This window comes from Narcine bancroftii, chromosome 3, assembly GCF_036971445.1.
Source record: "Narcine bancroftii isolate sNarBan1 chromosome 3, sNarBan1.hap1, whole genome shotgun sequence".
Lineage (NCBI taxonomy): Eukaryota > Metazoa > Chordata > Chondrichthyes > Torpediniformes > Narcinidae > Narcine > Narcine bancroftii.
In genome coordinates, this window is record NC_091471.1 from 217,818,559 (window position 1) to 217,843,068 (window position 24,510).

Below are 24,510 nucleotides of genomic sequence, written 5' to 3' on the forward strand. Positions count from 1 at the left end.
AGAGGTAAAAGTATATTACCGATGTTTTGGGCCTAAGCCCTTAAGGTAATCAAAGCAAAAGCAGCTTTTTTGATTCGTACCCCATCCATCACTCAAGAGGTTTGTTTTGTAAGTCACTTGTACACCACAGTTGCAATGTCTGCCATCGACATAATGTGCTGCCGTGACTTGCCTTGGTTACCCAGAGAGTACTGCCAAACCTGTATGTCTGGCAAGAAGGTTGAGGATAGAGGAGCAGCATTGGAACAGTGCAATCTGTTGATCCCCTTGCCAATTGTGCGCCATCCTGATTTGTACATTACTGTTCTTGCTGCATCTATGACCTGGACCTCCCTACTCAATTATTACGAGAGCAGTTCTACTATAAGGAACTGCAATAGTTCAAGAAGGTCATTCAATGCCTAATCTTTTCAAATAATGCTGTCCCAATAGTAAAGTGGCTTGCCACAGAAAAGCAAAAATCAATTAAAAACGCTTCAAACCATATCAAGTAAATTATTTAATGTTCCCCTGCAGTTGCTTTCTTTTATTGTTTTTTTTTCTCTCTACTGTATTTGCAGCAGCCTGAGAGATGGGAAGCGGGTGTTGTCCTTTTGGGCCCAGTAACCAGCTTAAGCCACATGTCCTGTAACCAAGGCTGAACTGATGGCTGCAGTACTGTCTTCACTCTGGAATAGAATTGTGGGCACATCTGTCAGCTGATTCAATTGATTTCACCTAAAGCTTGCATCTGTGCACAGTTCCTATCTGCTGAGTTCAGTTTCCTATGCTACATGTTTAAATTTTCAAAACTTTTATTGACAGCACAGTAGAAGCTAATTCAGGCCATTTTAAGCCCAATTTCATCTAAATTGACTTGTAACCCTGTATGCATTTGAAACGTTGGAGGAAACTAGAGCACCCAGAGGAAGTCCACATAGAAGTTTGGAAAATGTACCAACTCCTTACAGACAGTGCAGATTTTAACCCGGGTCGCTGGCACTTTAATAGTGTTGCGCTAACCATGCACAATTTGCAAGATTTCCCAAAAGGAGAAAGGTCACAGTCATATTTATTCCAGCACAACAATTTCTGGTGCTTACTCAAGAAATTTCAGTCCCAACTGGCAATTTAGTTGCTATATTTTGAAGCACTTAATTTGTTTTGATTTAAATTTATTTTTGCATTTATAATGGTCTTTAATAATTTTTTTAAGTGAATGTTAATAGAGATCAGTGATGGTATGCCGCTACTGATTGCACATTGTATCCTACCATTTCTCCCATCTCTTATTTTGCATATCCTCTATTGACCTCTATGCCTTGGCTCCTAGAGCTTCCTTTTTCTAGCTCCTTTCTTGTTCCCAGTCATTCTCTAGTTCTCCAGATTTACCATGCAGTGGATTCAGTTATTGTGGCAACAAAGCCCTATCCAGCTCGAGTTTGATATCTTCATTCTGTCATTAATGTCCTTCAACTCCTACAGATTAAGAGAAAGACTATTCATTACTCGTTCTGCCTTTCAGTATGTAATTTGAACAATGCCACCCCCACCCACACTACTTTAAAGTCAAGGGCCCTAATTGTAGATTGAGCAGGGGTGTTCTGCCAAGCACTTGTATGATCGATTTTTGTTTCTCCACTACAGATTATATTCTTAGTTACAAATGTCTTGCACTAAATTGGAAGTACCAGTGAATTGCTACTTCACTGAGATTAGTGTATGATGGGAAAAGATACACAGGTAGGTATTAGACTTCCTGTGATCACATGGAGGGGTCCAGGGAGAAGAGTGAGTACCGGCCAAATGTGAAGCAAAGAATTGTGGAAGGAAAAGTTCCTCTTGGAACGTCAAGAGGTGAAGAACTGATATTTATGGTGATGGGACCTCCTTGAAGTTCATGTATAGAATGTGAGGATGTTAGCAATTCTGACCTGATATTGGAGGGGGGGTAAGGAAGATTGAAAGCAGGAGTGCTGGAATACAAGCAGATGCAGTTGAAAGCCCAAACAAACCTAGGGAAAGCAGTGGAATGTGGGTGACAAAGACAAGTTGTGGTATGATGTAGAAAAGGTCACTTTCATTACAAAACCAGCATTAATAAATGGTAGAAATCCTTTGCACTTCACCTGAAATTCTTCTGGAAAAGATGGATATTTCCAACTCTTGTATTCATTCTATAATTCTCTCTGTGATCACTATCTGCAATATTGAGAGATCGGTTTAGAGAAAATCCCTTGGGAAAGGAGAGGAAGTTGGAGAAAAGTAATAACTAGGAGGTAATCACCTCTTCATCTACTAGTCTTGCTTTCCTCTCCAACTTACCAACTCCCCCCACACATTTTCCCAATGATATTTTCCTCTACCTGTGTCTCCACTTCACCCTATCTGTTTGGCCCCTCCCCAGCTTCTACCCCACAACATCACCCCTTTCCTACTTTAGTCTTGCTAAAGGTCTCAACCCAAAATATTGGCTGATAGTTTCCACCCATTGGGTGCTGTGTGGCTTGCTGAATTAACAGTTTGCCTCTAAATTTTTTGTATATTTTAGGAATCCAGTAACCTTGATCAAATATGAAAGATGTCTTAATATGCCCAGCGGTAAACTTCCAGGTCGTGAAGGTAAGGTTTATTATCGGTTACACTAACGGTATGGTAATATTGCAGAATTTGCAGTCATCAGCTTTTGAGAAATAAAAATTTAGTGAACAGTAGAGAGTTTTTGAAAATAAAAAAAACCATGAAATGGTGTTAAAAGTAGGTTGGCAATTTAGTAAGTAAAATTTCATATGGGTTCCCCAAATCTAACATTGTTAATTCTGATGCATAGAATTTATTAAAAATGGTTGCATGGAATTCCTTTCCAAACTACATTCAACTTGATATAGTTTTCTCTTTATCAACTTCTGGAGGTCCATTTGTTTTAAACCTAAATTCTTGATGGTTTTAATAATCCTGCAATTTTTCAAAGAAAATAATATTTTTGCATAAAATTCTTAAATATTAATGAGATTTTATTAGTATCATTAAAAAATCACATTATTTGCAATAATAGCAGCTTGAGCAGAAGGGTATTTGAGAAATTTGCATTTGTACTTCTTATTTATAAAGTTTGCTGAACAGTGGAAAATATTTTCCATAATGAATATTTCTTTAGTCATTTCCTCCAATGGCAGTGCTCCCTGTAGATGTTCTTGATGGTGGGGAAGGTTTTAGCTGTGATATCCTGGGCTGTGTCCACTACCTTTTGGAGTGGTTTACGCTCAGGGGCATTGGTGTTACCATACCAGTCCATGATGCAGCGGTCAACACACTTTACACCACACATCTGTAGAAATTTACCAGGGTTTCTGGTATCATACCAAACCTCTGCAAATTCCTGAGGAAATAGAAGCATGGTCCAGGAAAGACCCTCCAAGATAGTGACCCCAAGATCCTAAATTTGCTCACCCTCTCCACATCTGATTTCCCCCAATGATCATTGGAATGTAGACCTCTGGCTTTCCCTTCCAGAAGTCAACAATCAGCTCCTTAGTTTTGGTGACATTGAATGCAGGATTGTTGTTGGTGCACCATTCAGATAAATTTACACTGACTCAATACCTTTATACAACCCACCACCGTGGTATCTTTGACAAATTTGTAGATGGTGTAATTGTCATGAGTGTAAAGTGAGTAGAGCAGGGGGCTAAGAACACAGCCTTGTAGTGCTCTGGTACTGATGGAGATTGTGGAGGAGACGTTCTTGCCAATCTTCACTGATTGTGGTCTGGAAGTGAGGAAATCCATGATCCAATTACACAGTGGGGTGAGTCCCAGGTCTTGGAACTTGTTGAATAGTTTTGAGCAGTCTTTCTGGACCTTTCAAATATTTGATAGGTTTCAATAAGATCGCCCCCCTCATTCTTTTACACTGCAGTAGGTGCAAACCCAGAGCCATCAAATGCTCCTCATATGATGACCCTTTTATTGGCAGGGCTCATTGTCATGAACCTCCCCTGGGTGCTGTCTAAAGCTGACACAGCTTTCTTGGATAAGGAGCCAAAACTTGCTCTCAGTACTCCCAAGTGAGATCTGATTGCCCTTATGAAGTCTTAACATTACATCTTGGCTTTTTGTGTTCTATTATCTTCAAAATAAATGTTAGCATTTTTCTTCCTTGCCACCAACTCCACCTACATTAGGGAATCTTGCATATGACGTCTCCCAAGTCCCACTGCACCTTCGATTTCTTAACTAATTCCTCGATTAGAAAATAGTCTACATTTTCATTCCTTCCAGCAAAGTGCATGATTCAACACATCTGTACAATGTTTCCTATATATTGTTTCCTTGCCTAATCTCCCAACCTGCTCAAATCTTTCTACCGACTCGGTACTTCCTTAACGTGACCAGCCCCTCTTGTGTTTCTTTTGTCTGCAAACTTAGCTACAAAGCATTCAATTCCAACAATCAGATAACATAATAAGTAGGCCTGGCACACTGAGCTCTGTAGAACACAATTGTTACTGGCAGCCAACTAGAAAAGTCCTTTTATCTCCACTCCCTGCCTCATGCCAAACAGCTAATCTTCTATCCATGCTAATACTTCTCCTGCAATAACATGGACTCTTAACTTGCGTGGCATCCTTGTGCAGCACCTTGTCAAAGGGCTTCTGAAAATCCAAGTAAACTACATCCACTGAAATAAATAGGTAATATACAAATTTGCTGCAATAACTGCAGGTCCAGCAACATATTTGTATATTTGGGGGAGGTGGGACCTGTAACGGGTTGCATCTGAATCCCAGAGGGACCAGGATTCTGGCGGTGGCATTTTCCAGGGCTACTCAGGAGGCTTAAACTAGTAGGATAGTATGGTTGGGGGAAGGGATCCAAATAATGGAGGAGGTTAGTCTGCAAATAGAGAAGGCTTGTAGGCAAAGTTTGGGGGCGGAAAGACAGATGATCGAGAAGGAAAATGATTAGTGCAGTCATTGAGGGCAAATGTTGGTAATAAATAGAGTTCACCGTAAAGATAGGGACAAATAGAGAGAAAGATGTGGTAAATCTCTGAAATGCATTTACTTTAATGCTAGGAGTATTGTAGGGAAGGTGGATGAGCTGAAGGTGTGGATAGACACTTGGCAGTATGAAGTGGTAGCGATTAGTGAGACATAGTTGCAGGAGGGTTGTGACTGGCAGCTAAATATTCCAGGATTTTGCTGCTTTAGGTGTGATAGAATTGGAGAGGTAATGGGGGGTGGTGTAGCATTCCTTGTCAGGGAAAATATTACAGCGGTGGTGATGCGAGATAAATCGGAGGGCTTGTCAAGGGAGGTGGTATGGTTGGAATTTTTTTTAAATGGTAAAGGAGAATATACAATTATAGGGGTGTATTATAGACCACCTCATAAGGAGTGAGAAATAGAGGAGCAAATGTATAAGGAAATAGCAGAGATGTATAAGCATAGGGTTGGGTTAGAGGTGGATTTTAATTTTCCTAATATAGATTTGGAAACATTCTGTGAAGGTGTTGGCTGGATTAGAATTTGTAAAATGTGTGCAGAATAGTTTTTTTTTGCAGCAATACATTGAGAAACTCACTAAAGAAGGGACAGTGTTGGATCTACTGTTGGGGAATGAAATAGGGCAGGTGACTGAGGTAGGTTTTGGACCCAGTTTCAATACAATTATGGAAAGGGATAGGTGAGAAGGGATTTGCAGGGAGTGGTTTGGTATGATTTATGGGAAGGAGGTAGAGGAGAATTGGAGGTCTTTTAAAGGTGAGATTTTGAGGGTACAGAATCTTTGTTCTTGTTTGGATAAAGGGCAGAGCCAAAAGTTCGAGAGAGCAGTGGTTTTCAAGGGAGATTTGAAATTTGGTTCGAATTAAAAGGGAGGTCTACATTAAATATAAGAAACAAGGTATAAATGAGATGCTTGGAAAATACATGGATTTTAAATTAAAAAAAAAAGCCTAAAGAAATTAGGAAAGTGAAAAGAAGGTATGAGGTGGCTATAGTGAACAGGGTGAAAACAAATCTGAAAGGGTTTTACAAATATGTAAATAGCAAACCGAGAGTGAAGGATAAAATTGGTCCCTTAGAGAATCAGAGCGGACAACTGTGTACGGTGCCAAATGAGATGGGGGTGTTCTTCTCTTTGGTATTCACTAGGGAAAAGGATATGGAATTGTGTAGGATAAGAGAATCAAAAGGGGTAATTATGGAAAATGTAAGGATTAGGAAAGAGGGGATGTTGGAACCTTTGAGGCATATAAAGGTGGATAAGTTTCTGGGTCCTGACAGGATTTTCCCCAGGTCCTTGAGAGAAGTTAGGGAGGAAATAGTGGAGACTCTGACAGTGATTTTTCAAAATTCACTAGAGGGGGGCATGGTGCTGCAGGATTGGCGTATTGCAAGCGTGGTTCCTCAGTTTTATAAAGGGCTCCAGGTGCAGACCTAGCAATTATAGGCCTGTAAGTTTTACGTCAGTAAACTAATGGAAAGTATTCTTAGAGATAATATGTATGTATCTAGAGAGGCAGGGACTGATTGGGAACACCCAATAAGGATTTGTGCAGGGAAGGTCATGTTTGACAAATTTTGTTGAATTTTTTGAGGAGGTAACTAGGAAGGTTGATGAGGATAGACTAATAGATGTTGTCTATATGGATTTCAGTAAGGCCTTTGATAAGGTTCCCCATGAAGATTGATAAAGAAGGCTCAGGAGTTGGGTATTAATGTTGAGATAGTCAAATAGGTTCAACAGTGGCTAGAAGGTAGATGCCAGAGAGTCATGTTGGATAACTGTCTTTCAGGATAGAGGCCGGTAACAAACAGTGTGCCTCAGGGATTGGTGTTGGGTCCTTTGTTTTTCTGTCATTTACATTAATGATTTGGATGATGGAGTGGTAAATTGGGTTAGTAAATATGCGGATGATATGAAGATGGTTTTCAGAAACTGCAGAAGGATTTAGACTGCTTAGAAGAGTGGGCTGAAAGATGGCAGATGGAGTTTAATATTGATGTGTGAAATGCTTCATTCTGGTGATACTGGCTCTGATACTCCTTTATCTCTTCTGCCATGGGAGCAACTAAAGATGCTGTGTGCAGGGTGGAATGGGTCCTCAATGATATTGTGCATCCTCTTCAGACAACAATCCTAGTAGATCATGTTGATCGAGAGGGTAGGGAGAGAGACTCCAGTGTTCCCTTCTGCCTCTCTTATGGTCCTGTCATCTTGGATAATTATGCAAGCTGATCTTTCCTGCCATATTAATCTACACTGCTACAACATTTATCTGTGGGCATGCGGTCTAAGATCAGTTTACTCAGTTTATTGTGTATTCTGTCTCCACTACGCTGCTTGGATCTCCATTGACTCCAGGTTATAATTTTTTTTCCTGAAATGAAAATCATTTCCCAATTTATCTAACACCTGCAAACTTTGTTATTGCTTCCACTTTTGTCTGAATCAGTGATTTTAAAATGCAATTTGTCATTCTTTGCCCAATAAATTAGTGAACTAATAATAAAATTGATATTGAAATCTGAACCTGGTTAGCCAAAATGGCAGAAGACTTTAATGTGGTCTGGTATTGAAGAATCCGACTTTTAGTTTGGGTGAGTTAAGTTTGTGTGTGATGATTGGAGGCTAGGGCTATCAACTGTGTGAAGCGAGATTACAGCTTGTTGGGAAGAATGGCATGAGAGATTTGAGGACATGGTAACCCCAAAGGTATAAGAGATGGAATTTTAAATGTATTTGTTAGTGATGGATATTGCTCTTGGGAACCAATAATGAAGGCAGTGAAATTGGAGGAGACTGGAAATGAGAGGCACTCTGAGCAAAGCAGGATGTGTGAAAGCTAAAAGTTATGTAGTTTGTGGGGGAGAAGCATCTACAAGATGCAAAGTCTCAAATGATCCATTAGATGGAAACATTGAACTAATCATTATTTTGTATATATTTAATTACATCTCTTTGAATATGCTACTAAATGATTTTCCTCTTTAAATTATCTCTTAAAACATCGGTAGGGAAGTTTTGATCTATCAAAAATATTGGTTGGAGTAACCAGTTGTTTAGGCAAGACAAATTTCATTGTAACTGGGTTACTTGATCCTCGAGAACAAGCAAATTAAGACACTTCTGTCCATCATGTGCACTGCATTACTCAGTTAGTCACACCAAGACATGACATCTAGCTATTTTAGGGGTTATCCAAGCAGCAGACCACACTTCCCTGTAAAAACTGTTTGCTGCTTTTAGCCATGGTTGGTTATCTATGTCAGCACAAGAGAAAAATAACATTTCTATTTATAAATGTAGACTTCACTATGGAGTCATCTTGGTGATGGGCACGCCAAAAGTAATATTTGCTAGACTTTGCTGCCTCCAGCTGTTGAATATATATTAATGCTTCATCATAAATTCATGCGCAGCAGCTCGCAGAAGGATTTGCATGTGGCCTGTTGATTAGAATTTCTGATTTTCTTAAAAGGAATAACACTATTAAGTTAATGAAGAAGGAAATTTTCACTATTATTTTGCATAACTATTACTCAGTTAAATTATCAGAGAATAAAAATGCTATGAATTTGATGTTTTACTTTGGATAATTACTAGATTTAACAGGGAAGTAAGTTTACCCCCTCCATAAATCTTCGTCCGCGAAGCCAAGCCAAAGACAAAGAGACAAATTCACCAAGTTAATGCGCAGGGTATCATTTATCTTGTTTTACCTTTTACAGCTGATTAGTGGATTCTAGTTCCAAAATCTCTACAACAAATGTTAACCTTTATTTCTTGAGGGACTTTGCACATGCTCGTGTTTTGTATGTCTTCAGTGACCCAGTTCCAACCTGTGACATACTGCTTCAGCAGGAACATTATAAAGTATACCAATGATCTTGGAAATATTTAGAATGTTGATCATTACCTGAGGTAGCTCATATATTTGTTTAAATTCTGAAGGGACTACTTAAATCATTCTGATTGGTGTATTAGAAATAATTGAAACAAAGAGTCATTCAAAACCCTGATGGGTAATAGGATCAAACATTGGTAGAGTTGCTGCCCTGCAGCTTCAGTAATTGGACCTCATTTTTGGCCTGTGTAGAGTTTGAATGTTCTCCCTGTGATGGTGTAGGTTCCCACAACTGCTGTGGTTTCATCCCGTATCCCTGATAGTTTAATTCCCCATTGAAAGTTGCCTCCAGTCTGTAAGTGAATAGTCTGATCTGGAGTGGGGAGAGTTGATGGAAATACTGTATGATAAATTAGGGTAGAATTTTGTGTAAATGATTGAAAGCTGGCACAGAACCAACGGGGTCGGAAAGCATGCTTCATATTGTTTGAATCCAGACTTCCATTGTGATGATGTAAAATGAATAATTGTTTAAAAAGTATAACTGTTTTGCAGATTTTTCTTTAGAAATGGGCCTTTCAAGTAAGCATCCTAACTTTTTTTGGTTTACTTTTGTTTCTAACTAATGCTGGAATTAATCTTGCTTTGCTAAATATTGTTGCTAAGTAAATGGTTGAGTTTTTACTTCAGCTATAAATATTGCTCCATTTGCCGATGATTTCATTCACTCCCTTACTCAGACTAAATAATTTCAAAAGGAATTTTGGCATCTCATTTGGCTCCAAGTGGATGTTCAGTCTTGCATCATGCAATGCTTCTAGTTTCCATTGTAGTATGCTCTGAACCTTTTTGTTGTAACCTCTTGTAACTTGGTTGTTTCTTGGCAAGCCATATGACTTCAGTGCATCCATAATTCATTATCCATCTATCTCTTATTATGAAATTGTTTTGGCCAACTATTCTAATACTCAGTGATTTTTTTTGATTGCCCTTCAATACAATGGATTTACATTTTTTTGTCGTATTAAATTATTGCAGGGACTCACTCAATCCTAAATTTAACTTTTTTTCAAAAAACGCTTGTCGAATGTCCTTTGGGTATATCTCCCTGTTAATCTCGATCCTAGATCCTTTTGTAGGCTTGATATCATTGCTTTGAGACCCTTTTGAAAAGGGTTTTTGTCTTCATTTTATCTTTGGTAGAAGTTTTGTCACTCTTAAATCAAAAAACTGTAGGAATTGGAAATGCTGGAAGCAGTCACTAGTTCTGACAGCATCTGTAAAGAAATAAGTTAATGTTTAAGGTTGAACACCCTTTGTCAAGACTGAGGAAGTGAGGGTTTTTTGAAATTTCAGAGGTAAGGGATATGATGGGTATGGATCAGAATTCCCATTGGGATAGGCTGTTCTTTTCTTTGGCTTGGCTTCGCGGACGAAGATTTATGGAGGGGGTAAAAAGTCCACGTCAGCTGCAGGCTCGTTTGTGGCTGACAAGTCCGATGCGGGACAGGCAGACACGATTGCAGCGGTTGCAAGGGAAAATTTGTTGGTTGGGGTTGGGTGTTGGGTTTTTCCTCCTTTGCCTTTTGTCAGTGAGGTGGGCTCTGCGGTCTTCTTCAAAGGAGGTTGCTGCCCGCCAAACTGTGAGGCGCCAAGATGCACGGTTTGAGGCATTATCAGCCCACTGGCGGTGGTCAATGTGGCAGGCACCAAGAGATTTCTTTAGGCAGTCCTTGTACCTTTTCTTTGGTGCACCTCTGTCACGGTGGCCAGTGGAGAGCTCGCCATATAACACGATCTTGGGAAGGCGATGGTCCTCCATTCTGGAGACGTGACCCATCCAGCGCAGCTGGATCTTCAGCAGCGTGGACTCGATGCTGTCGACCTCTGCCATCTCGAGTACTTCGACGTTAGGGGTGTAAGCGCTCCAATGGATGTTGAGGATGGAGCGGAGACAACGCTGGTGGAAGCGTTCTAGGAGCCGTAGGTGGTGCCGGTAGAGGACCCATGATTCGGAGCCGAACAGGAGTGTGGGTATGACAACGGCTCTGTATACGCTTATCTTTGTGAGGTTTTTCAGTTGGTTGTTTTTCCAGATTCTTTTGTGTAGTCTTCCAAAGGCGCTATTTGCCTTGGCGAGTCTGTTGTCTATCTCATTGTCGATCCTTGCATCTGATGAAATGGTGCAGCCGAGATAGGTAAACTGGTTGACTGTTTTGAGTTTTGTGTGCCCAATGGAGATGTGGGGAGGCTGGTAGTCATGGTGGGGAGCTGGCTGATGGAGGACCTCAGTTTTCTTCAGGCTGACTTCCAGGCCAAACATTTTGGCAGTTTCCGCAAAACAGGATGTCAAGCGCTGAAGAGCTGGCTCTAAATGGGCCACTAAAGCGGCATCGTCTGCAAAGAGTAGTTCACGGACAAGTTGCTCTTGTGTCTTGGTGTGAGGTGTGTCTTGGCTGTTAGTGAACCATCAAAACCATAGAACATTACAAAACAGAAACGGGCCCTTCGGCACTTCTAGTCTGTGCTGAGCTTTTATTCTGCCTAATCCCACTGACCTGCACACAATCCATAATCCTCCATACCTCTCCCATGCATGTACCTGTCCAAATTTTTAAAATATTAAAATTGAATCCCGCATTCACAATATCAGCTGGCAGCTCGTTCCACACCTCCACTACTCTGTGTGAAGAAGTTTCCCTTTATGTTCCCATTAAATCTTTTTCCTTTCACCCTTAAACCATATCCTGTGGTTTGTATCTCATCATATCTCAGTGGGGGAAAAGTCAACTTGCATTTACTCTATCTAGACCCATCATAATTGTGTATACCTCTATCAAATCTCCACTCCAGGAAATAAAGTCCTAACTTGTTTAATCTTTCCCTGTAACTCAGTTCCTGAAGTCATGGCAAAATCCTGCTAAATTTTCTCTTCACTCTTTCAATTATGTTGATACCTTCAGGTTAATAGGTTAATGGTGGCAGTTAAAGAAAACAAGCAAGAAAAAAAGAGGTTATTTAAACTAATCTTATTATTTAAATAACATTTGTGAATCAGGATGGAAGCAATTTACCTAAAAAGCTCAGTTAATTAAACCTCCTTTTATACCCACTAATACCATGCTGGTAATAATGTTAGTCTTCTGAAATGATCGTACACATCAAATTAATTTTTTGATCCTCTGTAAAAGTTTGTATTAGAGTAAAGGAAGTGCATTTTCTCACTGTATTTCGGCCAAGATTGAAGATTAAGGATATTCTTTTGTGAAATGAACAGGATTAAAGGCACTTAATCCAAAAGATTTAATGGAAATGAACTGAAATTGCATTTTAATAAAATGCACCTCATAAATTTTTACTACTGACAAGTGTCTATGCTTCTGCCATTGTGTGAAATTGTTGTTGATGACATTTCCACGTTAGAACTGAAGTTATTTTGCAATATTTATTTTTTGCTTTGAGCCTGCTCCTTGATGACAACCACTCGTAGATGCTTTGTGAGCAGTCCTATTTTGCTATGTTAAATAGTCCCACTCATCTTGGGCTAGTAAAGGAATCGTGCTAACAGTGTAATGCTCAGTCAGAGACAAAGGTTAGTTCATAGTTTGTCATCTGCATTTAAATTACAGATCATTTCAGAATACACATTAATCAAATCATAAACACAGATTAGTTTTGCTAATCCGCCCTCAGCCTACTTTTGTTCTACGCTCCAATGCCTCTTCAAAACTTTTGTCACTCCTAGATTTCCCTACTTGATTGGTTGTTCACCTCTCATTATTGACTTTCAGCTTGTCTCAGTTTCTATGCTGCATTCCCACTTTGGACATTAAATTGTATACCACGAATATCTCAAATGTAATTCTCTCTCCCTCATCTTAGTCTATATTAGCCAAATTTCTGACCCCAAAATTGTATTTTCAACTGCTCAAAACACTGTGCAAAAAAAGTCTATTTTTGAATAATTAAGCATCTTTAATATGTTAATAATTAGTTCTTCCATTACTAATCTCATTTTTTATAATCTTAGCACCACTATATTTTGGATTACTGATCTGTGCATATTTTTACCTTTATTTTAAGCAAAATATTTTAATTAAGAGGAAACAAAATATTCTAACATGTGTTCAATTTAGGCAATCCTCTCATTACCAAAGTTTGGGTTTAAAAAAAAGTTTCTTGACACCTGAAATAGACCATTTTCAATCAATGCAACCCACTCTGTGATAGGGGGACTGCCAGTATGTTCTTTTGATTATTTTATTTTTGGGCAGCACAAATCAAACACTACTGTTGAGATCATTCTGGTACATTGCTACCACAGGGAAAAGGTACAGGGACCTAAAGAAGTGCACAAATAGGGGAATAATACAAAGATGCTGAAGGGGGAATGCATCGAGGAAAAAGGATGTGCACACAGGATTAGACGAAGGAGATGGGGTTCAATCTAGAGTTCCCAATTCAAAATGGAAGCAATGAGGTTTAATGGCATTTTCTGGCACCTCCTCAAATTCACTCAAGTTTGAAACAGCCCACAGAATCTTAATCCCTGCCACGATCAGTCACATAATAGCCAAGTCTTCAGTACTCCACTCCAATGAGTGTGTTTGAGGGGTGGGGTAGGGGGAATTTTATTGGGTGTTGTAAATAGTGGAAATGATTATAATTCACCAATGTTGGGCCTGGGGAGAATTGCCTCAAATTCATTTCTCAAGCACCGAGTGGATGGAACGCAGGCCAGTGAGACAAAGATGTGTATAAATTCAGACATGTATTAGTTGGGATGCAATAAAATATTGACCTCGACTTCACACTCTCAATAGAGGCCAGATCTCCCTGACATTACACCAGGAAGGCTCAACAGAACCTCAAAAAAAACCCACTAAAAGTAAATATTGCTAGTATTGAAATGAAACAAAGATTCCAGATATCCCCCACATGGCAGAATGTTGATATTGTTTGTTGATGTGCAAATTGTGACTGATATACACAGGGAAATGGTGAAAGATTGATGTGGAAATTCTCAGCATGATGAATTGAGATCTACATTGGGAAGGTGTACTGCTTGAAACGAGCTCAAACTTGGGTCATTCTTGAAAGCAATGACAGCACATCCTTGATAGATGTTGTCATTAATGGAAAATTGGGAATGATCTCAAAGGTCTATCCATTTGTGACACATGTCTGAGAATCGTCAGTCTCTATCACAGAGGGATAATTAATCTGTTTAAAGTAATCTCATGGTATATTTGAAGCTGAGATGTAGCTGGGGGGGGGGTTAATGCAGACGGAGCAACCTATCCCCCAAGACACTGCATGGCATCTTGTGCTTGCTCCCTTGACTTCAAACCCTGGCTATGCCACTGGACTCCAGTGATCTTCTTTGCTATGTCTATCATCCTGTGGATTGGCCCTCCGATCCATTTCTCTGCAGCAACTACACCACATTGTTGATGGAGCTCGTATAGAAGGTTTTTTTTTTGCTTCTATAGTAGGTTGAGACAATAGTGGCTGTAGCCTCACCTGCTTTAGTCTTAGGAAATGCAGTCGCTGCTGCACCTTCCTGACAAGTGATGAGATGTTGAGTGTCCACAATAGGTCATTAGTTAAGTGGACAAGGAACTTGGTTCTCTTCACTACAGAATTATTTATTTGTAGCAGAGAGTGGTTGTTCCTGACATTCCTGAAGTCCACAATCATCTCTTTGCCCACAAGATGCCTGATTTGTTGGGAGTTTCCAGTCTTCCTGTATATTTCAAATTTCCAGCAACTACAACATTTGGTATCCCTCAGTTTCAGAGTTGATTTTGTTTAATCTCTCTGTTCACACCTCCAGTCAGATGAGATGCAATTAACAAGTTTTCACCTTCTTCATCCAATGATTAGTACCATTATTTGATCTCTGGTTTCTACTTTATTGTTCTCTCTATCCTAACCACTCTGCAACTTAAAAGTTGCTTGTATATTAACCTTTTAGATTAAAGCTCTTAGACAGAAATGTCAACTTTGTATTCTTACCCCCCCCCCCCACCCTTGTTACTGCCTTAGTTTTTTTTAAATTTCCACCATCTACAATTGTTTGGTTACACTTGTTGCTCGAGACAAATCTTAAGAACAAGGCAAACTGAATGCATAGTAGGCTGACAACTATTTAAAATTTTACTGAATAAATTTTAGTGGTTCATAATAATGTTAAATATTCATTGTTCTCAAATGGTTTAGAACAACTAAATTGAATGAGATAGACACAGAAATTGTTCTTAAATAGTTAATTAAAACTTCAAACAAGAACACGAAATAGACTGCTGTACTATTTAAAATCATGGCTGCTCTGGCTGTGGGTTTGGCTCTACTTTCCTGCCTTCTTCCCCCCCCCCCCCATATCCCTTAATTACTTCACTAAGCAAAAAAAATTATCCATATCTTAAATATATTTTATGAGGTATCCATTACTATTTTGTTTGTTTTTGGGCTTATTAAACTATAGCATTGCACAACAGATGTTATCCTCTGCTAGCTACCTTGCAAACAATATCTGCCTGCTTAGGATTTTACATCTCTGAAAATATCTGAAAGTGTGATATAGGTGGAAAGCCTGGTGAAAATAGCATTTGTAAGTTGGAGGCACTGAGATAAGAATTGGGCTGCTGAACAACATGATTGTTAAACCACAATAAGAATATTCTGGTGGGAACAAAGGAGTGTAGGAAAAAACTTCTGGGTTGGAGGGCTTTCAGTTACAAGGAGAGATTGAATAGGTGGGGTTTATTTATACTGGACTGTAAGAGGCTGAGGGTGACCTTATCCAGGATCTTTCTTCTAAGTAATATAAGAAATAAAGAATTAGGCATCAAACTGGATGAAGCGCAAAAAAAGATTTATTATGATAGCCTTAGCTGTAGCAAAAAAATGTATAATGTCAACTTGGAAATCAGAAGAAAGCCTGAGAGTACAGCAATGGTACATGGAAATGAATAAATGTATTCCATTGGAAAAAATAACATATAATTTAAAAAAAATAAAGTCACATTATTCAAACAAATTTGGGAGCCGTACATGGAACATAACAGAGAGGGCTTGCCTCAGACCTCCACCCCCTAAAATGATAGAATGAGAAGAAGACAAAATGACTTGATCCAGTGTGTAAAAGTAGATGACACAATTTTCTTGTTTATTTTCATTGTGTGATGACATTGTTTAATTGTTTTATTGTTTTGAATATTTTGAACGTTTAATAGGTTTGGAGGGGGGAGGGAAGGTAGGGTGTGGAAGAAAGGGAAGAAAATGCCACTGTGTATATTTTTAAGAGGGAAATGTTTGTTTTTTGATTGATATGGTTCACAGTGTGAAAAATAAAAAAAATTTAAAAAAGAGATGTACCCAAAACCCAGCAGCAATAGAAATTCACCAAGACAAATGCTTACTTAAATAAAAATTGCTTTTAATTATCTCTAAACATGAAAACAAGATCAAGCTTTAACTTGTTACTCTTAACCCCCTTCTAATTCTAAGTGCACATGTATGTAATGTGTATAAGTTCAGAAAAGTTCTTTGATTCACAGTGCAATCTCACTTCTCACTCTGCCAAGTTCACCGGTATCAGGCAATTCTTATTCTGTGCACAGAATTTAACATTTATGAATTTTCACCAAGCTCTAGTGCTTAAAGGTAACTAGTTACTGCTCAGGAAGGTTCTTGTTGGTTTCACAGAGGGAAATTTGTTACTCATTGGACACAAACAAATTGATTCCCTCTGATCAGCCACTTCGGTGTCTTGTCAAAGAAACTTGCCCCATTGTGGTTTATCTAAATGACAACCTCTTCTTCCAGGTCACTGCATTTCTTCTTTTTCCAGGAGAAATGCTCTTGTAAGGGTTTTCAACAGGCTGAACTCAAAACTCACAACTTGTCTTCAAAATGGGGTTTCAACAAGCCAGCTTGTCATACTAAAGCCATTGCTGAATTTTCTCTCTCCTTGTAAACAACATTGGACTGTTTATTTGCACCTGCTTTTTAAAATTCCTTCCAAAACCGTCTCATTATCTTTTGCAAAACCACTGGTGCCTGCATGACTGGCTTCAGCCAAACTCTTACATTTTAATTCAGATCTGAAGTGTTACTCTGTTTGCGGTGACCAACACACTTTAGCCCCCCCACTATCTCTTTTAAAGACGTATTAATATTTAATATACCCTGTAACAGAGAGGCATAAGAAAGATAGATTGAATCTTTTTTCGAGGCCAGGGAAGTCTAGAACAATGGCACAGTTTTTTTGGGGGGAGGGTGGAATTTAAAGGAGATGAAAGGGTGTTCAACCATTTATAACCTTTTTTTCAGCTAGTTCCTCTCCTCCCAGGACTGTACAGTGTTTATGGCCTTCCTTCCCATAAAGATGTCAAGTTTTGGTCTCTTTTGTCCTACCGACATTAAAAATGTAACACATTTTATGTGAGGTTGAGAAAAAAAACAGGCTTTTACTTCAGTGTGCTCTGGCCCCAAGGGGACAGTATTGCCTCTGTTACAATGGCTACTGAATATTTGAAATGATCTGCCAGAGGAAGTGGTAGAGCTAGAAACAATATCAAAAGGCAAGTGGACAGGAAAGGTGGAGGGAGATGCAGGCTTAATGTGGGCAAATGGGATGAAAATCACTCATACTGTGGGCCACAAGGGCCTGATTCTTGCCTGTACATTTTCCCACTCTAAATACTTTTTTCATAATTGGTCTCTGAAAAGAGAAATAATTGTACGTTTTACACATTTACAAATTTACAAATCAAATAATATGTCACATAGCAATTAAAAACTAGAAACAACATTAACTTGTTTCATTCAGGACATCAAATTCTATAATTATAATTGGACAATTAAATCATAACTAGTATCAAGTCCAAAATAATATTGAATGCAAAAAAAATATACAAATAATACACGTGAAATTCCCTTAGTTTATACTTCTCTGTGATATGATCTGTAGTTAAACACCTCTTGACTTGTTTGTCTAAATAATCTTTGGCTTGGCTTCGCAGACGAAGATTTATGGAGGGGTAATGTCCACGTCAACTGCAGGCTCGTTTGTGGCTGACAAGTCTGATGAGGGACAGGCAGACACGGTTGCAGGGGAAAATTGGTGGGTTGGGTGTTGAGTTTTTCCTCCTTTGTCTTTTGTCAGTGAGGTGGGCTCTGCGGTCTTCTTCAAAGGAGGTTGCTGCCCCCCGAACTGTGAGGCGCCAAGATGCACGGTTTGAGGCGATATCAGCCCACTGGTGATGGTCAATGTGGCAGGCACCAAGAGATTTCTTTAGGCAGTCCTTGTACCTCTTTGGTGCACCTCTGTCACGGTGGCCAGTGGAGAGCTCGCCACACTCCTGTTCGGCTCCGAATCATGGGTCCTCTACTGGCATCACCTACGGCTCTTAGAACACTTCCACCAGCGTTGTCTCCGCTCCATCCTCCACATTCATTGGAACGACTTCGTCCCTAACATCAAAGTACTCGAGATGGCAGAAGGCCGACAGCATCGAATCCATGCTGCTGAAGATCAAACTGCGCTGGGTAGGTCACGTCTCCAGAATGGAGGACCATCGCCTTCCCAAGATCGTGTTATATGGCGAGCTCTCCACTGTCTAAATAATAAAAAGGGAAAAAAGTACAAAATATTTGAAGAATCCACATAATTAACCACAAGAATCAAAATGATTAATTTTTATCTTGCATCTGAGTCACCAGATCCTGCCAGTTAATTCCTTTGTAGTTATTGTCTTTAATAAATCCTGCAGTTGTCTTCTCTGTGCCTAGGATGATAATTCCAGTTTATCTGGTCATTCTACATCGAGTTCTTATCCCTGATCTGCACCCTGTCTGATCCCTTGACTACGTAATCACCAAACTGTAATTAGATGTCTAAGGTCACTAATGTACAAACAATTTTATAAATGAAAATCAAAAAGAAGCGGATGCTGGAAGTATGAAATAAAATAGAAAATACTGTGCTGCATTGTTGGAAAGAGAAATGGTTAATTTTTGGGTCTTCTTTGTTTGCAGAATGCATTTTAGAATTGATTATTCTGCTTAATCTTGCACCATAGGAATAATAATGTTTTTACTTGCAATAATGTGGATTGACAAAATACCCTTTGTTCCCTTTTAATCATAGTTGAACTACAAGAAAGTGAGAACAAGTCAAGGGACAAGATTATTCATAAACCTAATATGCAAAGGTAACTGGTATAGCAACAAATTCAAAGTATATTTTTGCACTTTTTCACTGACCTATTTATTCATTGTTATGTAGATTTAAACATGGGTAAAAATTCAATTTGCTTTGCAATCTTGTTTTAATGTGTTTAGGTCACAGTTGGATAAAAACGAAGCATCATCTTCATGTGGAAAAGCCAGAAAAGGTGCCCCCTCCCCCAAGCAAAATCTTGGATTCCAAGAGTCACCTGGAATAAACTTGCAGGAATACAAGCCTTGTAAAAATAACTATCATCCACAGACGCAACTAAAACAATCCTTCACAAGCAAAACCGCTCCCAAATTTTCCGCAAACTCCAGCATTGAGGCTGTGTCTGTGCAGCCAGATGCTTGTGTATTTCCATTTGAGGACATAAAGAAAGCCTCATTAGTTTCAGTTGGAGAATTGTCTTGTAATAATTTACAAGCCTCACAGAATTGCACCGTTCATGTGTTGTCTTCCAGTTCTCGGCAAGGTGAAATTAAGGTGGGAATGTTACCACCTAGATCACCAGTGGATTTGCATCCAGTAGATAATTTATTTGAAAATTCTCTATCTAATCAGCATAAGCGATCTGGAGAACTAAGTTCACACTGCAGTTTGGAAACAAAAGAGAATGTCTCAGAAACTGTGCATCACTTACGGTCTTCACCACCACCACTGCCTCCAAAAAAATATAATCTGAGAAATCAATCCAGTTTAAACATTAATGCCTTAAATTTCAGGCAGATTAATTTACAAAAGGAACAGAAAGAAAATCCTATTTTGACTGAAGTCACTGCAAGTGTAAAATCCAGCCTTACAAATAATTTGACTGTGCCTCAAAGAACTGTTAGTCAAGCACAACCTTTGAGCCCTACAGAAAGCTCTGATCATCACTTCCCATGTGATAGGGTAACAACTTTACCCGATAACTCTTCAAACCTTGAAGCTAATGGTGCTTCAGTGAGACTAGCTAATCATGTTGGACCAACAACCTATTTTTCAGTGGATAGTTGTATGACTGATACGTACAGAGTCAAATACCATGAGAGACCTAAACTTTGCTTTGGAGAAATGAAAGGTAATGAATCTCAGCAGAGTGATGATCCCTTTCAAGGTGAGTTTGTTTTGAGAAATGGAGCGAGCTGTACCTGAAGTGCACATAGTCTTTCAGATAATATTTCATTTCCTTTGTCTTGTGTTTGTATAATTTGATTGATTGATTGATTAAAATACGCAGCCTTCCATAATGTTTGGGACAGACACTTATTTTTCCTTTCTGTTCCCTGTGTGCTCCCCAGTTTTCAATTTGTAATCAAATAATACACATGTAATTAAAGTGCACATTCCAGATTTTATTCAAGGTTATTTGTGTACATTTTGGTTTGACCATGTAGAAATTTCAGCACTTTTTCTACCTAGTCCCCCTCATTTCAGGGCACCATAATGTTTGGGACATTTGGCTTCACAGGTGTTGTAAGTACTCAGGTATGCTTAATTACTTCACTGGTGCAGGTATAAGAGCTAGGCTTCGTTCTAAGCTTTGGATCACCTTTGGAGTCTGTAGTTGCCATTTTCAACAAGAGGACCAGATTGTGCCAGTGAAAGAAGCCATTATGAGGCTGAAAAACAAGAACAAAACAATAAGAGACATTGCCCAAACCTTAGGATTATCAAAATCAGGTGTTTAGCACATCATGAAGAAGAAAGAGTGTACTGGTGAGCTCAGTAATTGCAAAGGGACTGGTATTTCAAGGAAAATCTTCCACTGCTGACAGAAAAATCCTCAAACGTGCCTGAGGTCAAAAACACTCTTCAGGTGTGGAGATGTCGATGACTGCTGTCCACAGGACTCCTCATGAACAGAAATACAGAGGTGACACTGCAAGATGGAAACCATGGTAAAGGTGGTATGCTTTGGACCTTGGGCAGTTCCTTTATACTTCCACACTTTGCTCTTACCATCACTCTGCTACATCTCATCCACAAGACCTTTTTCCAGAATTTTGCAGGCTCTTTTAAATACTTCTTGGCAAGCTGTAATCTGACCACCTTGTTTCTTTGGGTTACTAGTGCTTTGCCCCTTTTAGTTTAGCCTCTGCATTTCTATTCATGAGGTTTTCTGCGGACAGTTGTCATTGATATACCCACACCTGCTTCCTGAAGAGAGCTTCGGATTTGTCGGACATACATTTGGGGATTTTTCCTCACTATGATGAGAATTCGGTCATCAGCAGTGGAGATCTTCCTTGTCCTACCAGTCCCTTTGTGATGACTGAGCTCACCAGTACGTTCTTTCTTAATTATGTTTTAAAGAATTGATTTTGGTAATCCTAAGGTTTGGGCGATGTCTCTTGCTGGTTTATTCTTGCTTTTCAACATCATAATGGCTCCCTTGACTTGCATTAGCAGATATCTGGTTCTCATGTTGAAAAATGGCAGCTATGGACTTCAAAGGTAATCAAAAGCTTGGAAGGCTCTCTTACACCTGTACCAATGAAGTAATTAAACATATCTGAGTAACCACAAATACTTGTGAAGCCACATATCCCAAACATTATGGTGCCCTGAAATGAAGGGAATATGTACAAAACGTATTGTAATTTCTACATGGTCAAAGTAAAATGTATACAAATAACCTGAAATGTGCATTGATATTAAATGTGAATTGTTTGATTAAATTGAAAACGGTGGGGCAGAGAGGCAAATAAAGTAAAAAAAATTTTGTCCCAAACATTATAGAAGGCACTGTGTGCCTTCCATCTGAATGATTGAAGTACTGCAATGAGTATAAATCTCTCAAAATCCATTGGTTGTGTATTTAAGGATTGATATTTAAGGAATATATTTCTCATGTGAATTAAAGTGTAAGGAAGTCCATACCTTGGAAGGTTTTGAGAAAATTTGTGATAGAAGATATAGGTGCTTTCACACAGAGATCCCAGTAAATTGGCATGTCAATGACCCAAGTTTAAATCTGGTTCGGAGTGTTTGCACTGAACCAAGAAAAGCCAGTTCCATGTGACCATTTACATAGGGACCCAGCATCCCAGTGCAAAAGAAGATGGGACCTGGAGCATTAGTGTTAGGGTCCCAGGAAAGTACCAGGATGAAAATGACCCCCCATTCTGTGATGGTTGTGTTCACATAGGTAAGAGTGTAAAGGTGATTTAGTACTAGCTTTCAAGGGCAGTGTGAAAGCACCTAGATTGTTGTTCTGGGGGGGCTTTGCTATTTTCATAGGGTAACAATTTCATACAAGGCCACAGCAGGTTTTAAGAAATATCTTGAAGAAACACAGAAAAATAAGCTTGGAGAGAAATTTCAAGGGTCAGACACTTAGAAACTAAAAATAAGAAAAGAGCACTTCACAAATGGTGAAAAGCCTTAATAAAAATCTAAAGGTCCGGAGATTGGTGACATGCATATATTACATTATCATGAATAACTATCTCACCATGCCCCTGATACCCAACAGAGTAGAAAGTGAGAGAGCAGATACAGTATGCTTAAGAGGCATGAAAATTTTGATGTACTCTGTCAAGTTCTGGGGTTCACATCTAATTGGGAATGTGTTCTTCCCAAATGTAGGAAAATAGATTTGTCAGAATGGTCTTTGAACTCCAAGGATTTAATTTGGAGAAAATGTTAAACAAAGCCTTTTAAATTCCAAGGAATATAAATAAGTTGACAATGTGGAGTCATTGGTTGAAATTTTTCAAGATTTAAAGAAAGAGGAAGGGAGCAACCACTACTGTTTTAAGAAAAAAGGATTGGGGTCTGCAGTTTTGCAATTTGAAGACCAGTTTTCCATGAGTGAAGGTGGGAAGCAGTTCTGCACATTCATTGATAGGACATTGGTTCTCCTGCAAATTTTCAGTTTGGTTGATCTTTGTTAATCAACAGTTGAAATATATCTGCAAAGGCAGATAAAATTGTTAGGAAACAGATTGGCCATTATTAAGTTGAATGACCGATTATCCTCAAAGTACAAAGTTCCCTTTCCTTATTCACTTTTATATAGATTTATAAATAGACAATTTATCAAGTTCTTGAAGTTGTAAAAATATCTTGCTTCAATTTGACTGAAATAACATCCAGATGGATGTCATTTTACTTTTCTGTGAAATGCTGTTATATAGTTCCAGTCTCCTCCCTCTTTCCCAAGCCATCCCTCCTCCTCTTGATCGCTGCTGTTACCTCCCTTCTCCACCATCACCTCCTGACTTTGCAACCATGCCTCCCCTATTACTCTTTAGCTTGGATGCTTGGAGATATTTTTCCATACCTCGAAGAAGGGCTCAAGCCTTAAGCATTTGTTCTGTATTTTTGCCTTTGTTATATGAAGGACACTATTTGACCTGATGAGTTTTTCCAGCTTTGTGTGTTTTTACTGGACCAACAAGCAGTGCCCCACCATTTCCAGGTTGGTTTTGTCTACATATTAATTAAATAAAGCACACATCCTGTCCTCAAACAATTTCTTGGAAAATCTGTGAATCATATGTTGGAAAAAAAAACAGTGGGAGGATTTTAAACTTGCCCTGAATTTGTTCCTTTGTTCACCAATATGGAATCCTAACAGTATGAGCTGTAAATTGCACAACAGAAACTACTGGAAAAGATCTGGTTATAATTTCACAGGACCAGTGAGTGGGTGCTTTTTGTGGAATGGAATATTTGAAAAGCATTCATAGATCTTGGGAGCAGATGAGGTAGAAATGGAGAAATTGAGAGAAGGGGATAGAATCCTTGCAGGGGGCTGGGTATGAGGAAGTGTAGTTGTGAGAGTTAGTGGGCTTGTAATATGTGAGTGGAAAGCATGTCTCTGGAGATTGAGACAGAGATCCAGGAAGGGGAAAGTGTTATCAGAGATAGATCAGGTGAGTTTAAGATTGGTGTGGAACTTGGCTGCAAACTGGATGAAGTTGACAAGCTCATCGCGGGTGCTTGAGGCAACTCCAATGTAGTCATTGATATAGCGGAGGAAGAGTTGAGGGGTCTTGCCTGTGTAGGCTTGCAGCATGGACTGCTCCACCAAGCCAGGTAGGTGTAGCGGAGACCCATGCGGGTACCCATGGCTACTCCTTTGATGTGGAAGAAGTGAAACGAGTTGAAGGAGAAGTTGTTTAAAGTGAGGCTGTTCCATCAGGCAGAGGAGAGTAGTGATGGAGAGTGACTGGTTGGGTCTCTGGTCCAAGCCTATTATTGCCCACAGTTCTAAATGTTTTCCCCTTGTTTAGATGTAATGCTTGCTAGGTGAGCTAAAACATTTGGAAATCAGCAAGTCCTGCACAGCAGCATCTTTAAATGAATCTCCATTCCTGGAATCTTCCTGGCAGTCTTAAGATGATGTAAGAACCCTGTCTAATCTTTACTGATTGTCAAAGTGGGATTTAAATTGAGCCAAACATATTTTAAAATAAAAATAACTAAAAACTTGAAATAAATCAAAAAT

The 24,510-nt window shown here is 39.1% G+C and overlaps 1 protein-coding gene across 3 annotated transcripts in view; it reads left to right on the forward strand.

The window, feature by feature from the left end:
• The window catches only part of LOC138758119 (inactive ubiquitin carboxyl-terminal hydrolase 53-like), a 97,709-nt gene that overhangs the window by 70,019 nt on the left and 3,180 nt on the right, over positions 1-24,510 (forward strand). For 2 of the 3 annotated variants that reach the window (XR_011354153.1, XR_011354154.1), the window contains 4 exons: positions 2,531-2,601; positions 18,990-19,053; positions 19,184-20,169; positions 23,401-23,478. Coding sequence is in view for 1 of the 3 variants with exons in the window: in XM_069926604.1 (XP_069782705.1) it covers positions 2,531-2,601; positions 18,990-19,053; positions 19,184-20,169 (1,121 nt within the window). In the remaining 2 variants the exon portion in view is untranslated. The remainder of the gene's footprint in view (positions 1-2,530; positions 2,602-18,989; positions 19,054-19,183; positions 20,170-23,400; positions 23,479-24,510) is intronic. The other variant, XM_069926604.1, reaches the window with a different exon arrangement.